The sequence below is a fragment of the Nicotiana sylvestris genome, chromosome 4 (genome assembly GCF_000393655.2).
Source record: "Nicotiana sylvestris chromosome 4, ASM39365v2, whole genome shotgun sequence".
In the NCBI taxonomy this organism is placed as follows: domain Eukaryota; kingdom Viridiplantae; phylum Streptophyta; class Magnoliopsida; order Solanales; family Solanaceae; genus Nicotiana; species Nicotiana sylvestris.
Genome location: NC_091060.1, coordinates 38,927,393 through 38,934,636, shown reverse-complemented (window position 1 = coordinate 38,934,636; position 7,244 = coordinate 38,927,393). Strand labels below are relative to the sequence as shown.

General features: G+C 44.2%; 1 protein-coding gene across 1 annotated transcript; it reads right to left on the bottom strand.

Moving 5' to 3' along the window:
- Positions 1-1,479: 1,479 nt before the first annotated feature.
- Positions 1,480-5,475, bottom strand: LOC138889447 (uncharacterized). Its single transcript, XM_070172755.1, has 7 exons — positions 4,929-5,475; positions 4,242-4,667; positions 3,541-3,655; positions 2,999-3,180; positions 2,542-2,908; positions 1,793-2,084; positions 1,480-1,632 (listed from the first exon to the last, which is right to left on the bottom strand). Exons 1-7 carry the CDS (start codon positions 5,473-5,475, stop codon positions 1,480-1,482), a joined length of 2,082 nt encoding a protein of 693 aa, XP_070028856.1.
- Positions 5,476-7,244: the final 1,769 nt, after the last annotated feature.

Here is a 7,244-nt window from a genome sequence, read left to right as displayed (position 1 = left end):
TTGGTAGATTCCCAAAATTTACTCTCGGGCCCATGTGCCCGGATTCTGAAAATTTTCAAAGAAAGTTGTTACTCATAACCTCACGAACTCAAATATATGATTTTCACTCAATTCCATAACCATTTTCGTGGTTAAATCCATTTTTATCAAAACCTAGATTTTTCATCTAAACCCATAATTTACACAAATTTACATGTTAAAATCAACCAATAGTCTATGTTTTAAACTTCTATTGTATAGAAATCACTTATCTCAAATAGCTAGTGAAAACCCCTCTCTAAGAGCTCCAAAAATCGCCCAAGGAATTAAATAAATGAACCCAAAATGCTCAAGTCTCGTCTTTAATGAAGGTTCTGTCTTCAGCTATTTTCGCACCTACAGAGGGTTGGCCTCTTATACGGCTCCGCATATGCGGAAAAATCATCGCAGATGCGGCCCTTCCCAGTTGTCCTACTTCCGCACCCTCGGATCACTAGACCGCTTCTACGGGTCCGCTATTACGAGACGCGTGCCGCACCTGCAGCTTTGGCCGCTTCTATGGTTGCTTCCATTGCACCTGCGCATTCGTAGGTGCACACCTTGCCCCGCTTCTGCGATTTCTGGGCTGCCCATGCTAGACCGCTTCTGCGGCTACTGGCTTGCTTCTACAAGGTCACACCTGTGACTGACCATCTGTAGGTGCGATTGCACCAGAAGCTGGAAGCTTCAGCCTTCTCCTCAAGTCCAAACCTGGTCCGTGCCTCGTCCGATTAACACCTGAGGCCCCGCCCAAATATACCAACAAGTTTGAAATCATAAAACGGACTAGCTCGCACCCTTAGAACGCATAAAACAACATCAAAACTAAGAATCACACTCCCAAACCAAATTTAATCAACTTATGAACTTCAAGTTCTTCCAACTTAATCCGAACGCGCCGAAACATACTTAAACTACTCGGAATAACACCAAAGTTTACGTGCAAGTCTTAAATCACCATACAAAACTATCCCTAGTATCGAAATCCTAAACGGACCTCGATAACTCCAAAACCTACTCCAAATCAAATTTAAAGAACTTTAAAACCTTTAAGGTGCCAACTATCAATATTAAGCGTCGAAACGCTCCCGGTTTATCCAAAACCTGATCCGAATATATGCCCAAGTTTGAAATCATCATACGAATCTATTCGAACTGTTAAATCCCAGTTCAGAGGTTGTTTACTCAAAATGTTGACCAAAGTCAAACTTAGCCCTTTTTGCCAACCTTCAGGAACCAAGTGCTCCAATTTCAACCTGAACCATTCCAACTCCCGAACAAACCATCCCCGTAAGTAATAAAACAGTTAAAGCACATATGGGAGTCTTATTTAGGGCACCGAGGATCTATAAAGTGAAACGACCAGTCGGGTCATTACATTCTCCACCTCTTAAACAAACGTTCATCCTCGAACGTGTTTAGAATCATACCTAGAGTGTTGAATAAGTGTGTATATCTGCTCTACATGTCCTCCTTGGTCTCCCAAGTTGCCTCATCGACTAGTTGACCCCTCCACTGAAATTTAACGGCAAAAATCTTCTTGGACCTCAACTGGCAAACCTGACTATCAACAACGACAATTGGCTCCTCCTCATAACCCAGACTCTCATCTAGCTAAACCGTGTTAAAGTTTAACACATGCAAACTGTCGTCATGATACTTCCAGAGCATAGACACGTGAAAAACTAGATGAACTCACGATAGACTGGGAGGCAAAGCAAGCTCATAAGCAACCTCCCAAACTCAACTCAACACCTCAAATGGACCTATAAACCTTGAGCTCAACTTGCCCTTCTTCCCAAACCTCATAATTCCCTTCATCGGTGAGACTAACTTTTTCGCCCACCATAAATGATAAATCACGTGCCTTCTGATCCGCGTAACTCTTCTGTTTGGACTGTGCTGTGTAAAGTCTCTCTTGAATCAGCTTTACATTTTCCAAGGCATCCTTCACCAAATCAGTACCATGTAACCTAGCTTCGACGGGCTCAAACCATCCGATGGGAGAATGATATCGCCGACCATATAAAGCCTCAAATGGAGCCATCTCGATGCTAGACTGATAACTGTTGTTGTAAGCAAACTCGAACAAAGGTAAAAATCGATCTCGCTACCCTCCGAAGTCAATCACACATGCTCTGAGCATATCCTCCAAGATTTGAACTGTTCGCTTCGATTGCCCGTCGGTCTGCGGATGAAAGGTTGTGCTGAGCTCTACACGAGTCCCCAACTTACTTTATACTGCTCTACAAAAATGCAAAGTAAACTGAGTGCCCCTCTGATATGATGGAGACATGCACACCATGCAATCGAACAATCTCCTAATTATAAATCTAGGCCAACCTCCCTGAAGAATACGTAGTCACAACCGAAATAAAGTGTGTTGAATTGGTCAACCTGCCGACAATGACCCAAACTGCATCAAACTTCCGCAAGGTCTGTGACAATCCAAATATGAAATCCATAGTAATGCGCTCCCATTTCCACTCCGGTATAGTCATTTACTAGAGTAGGCCACCTGACCTCTGATGATCATACTTAACATGTTGCCAATTTAGGCACCTCGCCACATACTCAACTATGTCCTTCTTCATCCGCTGCCACCAATAATGCTGCCACAAGTCACAGTACATCTTCATAGCACTTGGATAAATAGAATGAAGAGAACTGTGTGCCTCCTCTAGTATCTTCTCCCTCAAGCCATCAACATTAGGAACACATAGGCGACCCTGGAGTCGAACACCATCATCACCGATAGTAACCTCCTTGGAACCACCCCGTAGTACCGTCTCTTTGAGAACCAACAAGTGTGGATCATCAAAATGACGAGCCTTGATCTGCTCAAATAGTGAAGACTGGGCAACGACGCATGCAAGAACTCGGTTGGGCTCTGAAATATCCAACCTCACAAGTTTGTTAGCCAAGGACTAAATGTCTAAGTCTAGTGGCCTTTCCTCTGCTGAAATAAATGCCAAACTACCCATACTCTCTGCCTTTCTGCTCAAGGCATCCGCAGCCACATTCGCCCTCCCCGGATGGTAAAGGATGGTCATATCATAATCCTTCAGTAACTCAAGCCACCTATGCTGCCTCAAATTGAGATCCCTCTTCTTGAACAAATATTGCAAGCTACAATGATCTATGTAAACCTTACAGGACACCCTATAAAGATAATGCCTCTAGATCTTAAGAGAATGAATAATCGCGGCCAACTCCAAATCATGTACAGGTTAATTCTTCTCATGGGGCTTCAGCTGACGCGAAGCATATGCAATAACTCACCCCTCCCGCATCAATACACAACCTAACCAATGATTGAGGCATCACAATACATAGTATACATCCTCAAATTGGAAGGCAACACTAGAACTGGTGCCCTAGACAAAACTGTCTTGAGCTCCTGAAAGCTCGCCTCGCAATCATCGGACCAACGGAATAGAGCACCCTTCTGGGTCAATTGTGGTCAAAGGTGTTGCAATAGATTAGAAGCCTTACAAAAATTGGCGATAATAACCTGCTAACCCCAAAAAGCTCCTGATCTCAATCGACGTAGTAGGACGACGCCAATTCTGAAATGCCTCGATCTTCTTTGGATCTACCTTTATACCCTTGGCTGATATATCATGCCCCGAGAATGCTACAAAATCTAGCCAAAACTCACGCTTGGAGAACTTAGCATATACCTTCTATTCTCGCAAGGCCTGAAGTACCACTCTCAAATGTTGCTTATGCTCCTCCATGCTACGCGAGTAGATCAAAATGTCATCAATGAAGATAATAACAAATGAATAAATATATGGCCACCCTGTTCATAAAATTCATAAATGCTACCGGGGCGTTAGTCAAACCGAAGGACATGACTAGAAACTCATAATAGCCATATCTTATCCGGAAAGCGGTCTTCGGAGCATCTATATCCCGAATCTTTAACTAATGGTACCCTGATCTCAAGTCAATATTAGAGAACACCCTGGCACCATACAACTGGTCAAATAAATCATCAATACACGGAAACGGGTACTTGTTCTTGATGTTAAGTTTGTTCAAATTGTGGTAATCAATGCACATTCGCATAGTCCTATCTTTCTTCTTCACAAATAGCACTGGTGTACCCTAAGGCGATACACTCGGTCTGACGAACCCCTTTGCTAGGAACTCCTCAAGTTATTCCTTCAACTCTTTTAGATCCATACGATATGGTAGGATAGAGATAGGTTGGGTACCTATAGCCAAATCAATATAAAAATCAATATCACGATCTGATGGAATGCCTGGAAGATCAGAAGGAAACACATCGGAGAACTCCCGTACTATGAAAACTGAATCAACCGTCGGAGTCTCTACAGTAGTACCTCGAACATACGCTAGATAAGCCAAAAAACCCTTCTTGATCATGTGTTGAGCCTTCAGAAAAGAGATAACCTGACTAGATGTACTAACTGACGAACCCTTCCACTCCAACCTAGGCAACACTAGCATCGCCAATGTAACAGTCTTGGCATGGCAATCAAGGATGGCATGATATGGAGACAACCAGTCCATACTCAGGATGATCTCAGAGTCGGTCATATCGAGCAACAGAAAATCTACTCTATTCTCATAACCACAGAAAGTAACAATGCAGGGCCGGTAGATCCGATCCAAACCAACTAAATCACACATTGGAGTGGACACATAAACAGGGCACCCAAGGACTCATGATAAATACCTAGGAAATGAGCAAACAAAGATGAAATGTATGAATATGTGGACCCTGGATCAAATAATACTAACGCATCCCTACCGTAGACAGAAATAATACTTGTGATCACGACATTTGAGGCCACTACATCTGGTCTGGTCGGATAACCATAGAACCTAGCTGGAGCGCCACCTGACTGGCCTCCACCTCTAGGACAGACCCTATTTACCTTCCCTTCGCCTCTGGGTGGCTGGACGGCTGGTGGGGCAGCTGGTGCTGTAATCATAGGCTACTAAACCTGCTGCACTGCCTTGCCCCAGATCCTGGGGTAGAACCTCTACACATCTAAGATCCCCACACTCGAAATAACCTCTCGGTATGGTGGACTGCTGACCTGAAGTCTGACCCTGATAGCCTGAATACCCACTAGAAGAACCCTGAATAACTTGTGGGCAGTAGGAACTCTCTGGCATGGCACTGAAATAGGGTCGCACTGGAGCACCCTGGGAGGTGGCGGTGCTTGATATATGGCCCTGCGAGAGTGACCCCTCTACCCCCGGCCGAGCACCTCTAAACACTCTAGAATATCGAAACCGCTTATCCCTCATAGCCTGCTCTCGGCCACGCTGACGTACACCCTCGATCCTCCGAGCTATCTCCACAATTATCTCATAAGAAGTCCCCATCTCAACCACTCGGGCCATAGTGGCTTGAATACCAGTGGTCAAACCTGCAATGAACCTCCGCACTCTTTCTGCGTCAGTAGGAAGTATCATAAATGCATGGCGAGACAACCTAGAGAATCTCGCCTCATAGTCGATCTAACCCTACTGGAGCTGCTCGAACTGAAACTGCAATTTTTCCCTCTAGGAGGGTGGGATATACCTATCTAGAAATATACGGGAGAACTGGTCCCAAGTCATAGGAGGAGAATCTGTTGGTCTACCGAGAAGATATGACTGCTACCACCTACGGGCCTTGCCCTCCAACTGGAAAGTAGTAAAATCCACCCCATGGGACTCCAATATCCTCATGTTGTGCAGCCTGTCCCTACACCGATCAATGTAGTCTTGGGGGTCCTCATGTCGCGCACCTCTAAAGACAGGAGGATGGAGCCTGGTCCATCTGTCCAGTAACTTCTACGGTTCGCCGGCCGCAGCTGGTCTAGGCTCAGGTATACCTTCTGTAACTGGCTGAGCTCCACCCATAGGTAGTGCGCCCGGGGTCTGATATACGGCAACTGCATGCAGTGGAGCCTGAGCGGTAGGGGTTTGTGCTCCCCCTCCCGCTTGTGATGTGGCTGGGTCTACTGGAAATAAATCGGCCTGAGTCATAGTATCCATGAACCGTAGCATATGGCCCATGACCTCCTAGAATCCCGGTGCAGACATGAAATCTACCTGGGCTTGCTCTACTGCAAGCACCTCACCTGCTCCTCAATAATAGGACTGGATCTGCTGGTGGCATAGCTGGGGAATCTCTAGGACGTCCTCACCCTCTACTATGGGTTGGAGCCCTCCCTCGGCCTCTAGCAACAGGGGGAGCAGCTCCTCCCTGATCTGGAACATCAGCTGGGTGCATTCTCACCATATGTGAGAGAATAAGAGAAAGATACTTAGTACCACATCAACTACACGACAGGAGATGAAGAAAGAGTAGTTTCCTAACACCCTATAGCCTCTTGAAGATAAGTACGGATGTCTCCGCACCGATCTGCAAGACTATATTAGGCATGCTCATAAATTATGAGACCTACGTAAACCTATTGCTCTAATACCATGTTTTCACGACCCAATTCTCTTATAGGCTGTGATGGCGCCCAGCGCCGCCGCTAGGCAAGCCAACAGTGAATAACCACGTGATTTCTCTTTTTAACAAATTTCCAAGTAATTAAATTTTCCTTAACTAAAAGATTTCAGAAACAACAGTGTTGCGGCCAAACGCATACGCAAGTATACGCGGTCGTCAAGTAATAAAGTGATAAGATGGAGTGTCTAACCCACGAGGACTTGTGATTAACTATTAACTAAATTAGACTATCCTAATTATTTAAACAAGGATTAAACCCAAAAGTAGTGACGCTAAAGTAATTAAACTAAAAAGAAAATAACTAATAAACTTTAAATAGAGGAAGAACATATTTTTATATTATCAATGTGATGAAAACGATCAAGGGTTAATGGGCTATCTAATATTCCTATTGTATTCTTCAATTGAATTGACTAATTAATTTATCTAGTTTATTAGTTGACAGGGTTAATATTGCTCACAAGAATCTGTCGAGTTCTTACTCGCCTGTTCAAGCTAATGTAACGCCTATATGTCTATGGAGTTAGAACTAACAAGAACGCATTTATAATTCTTGTATATCAACCAAGAAAGGCAATTAGGTATATGTCTATCCTTACCGCGAATCTGTTCCTGATGCCCAGGTTCAAGAATTTGCTCTACTCAATCCTATGTGCAATCTAGAATTCCCACTTTCGAGTTCAATTCTAGATTCGTAGATAGTATTTAACTGGTGATCAAGCAATAAAATAATTAA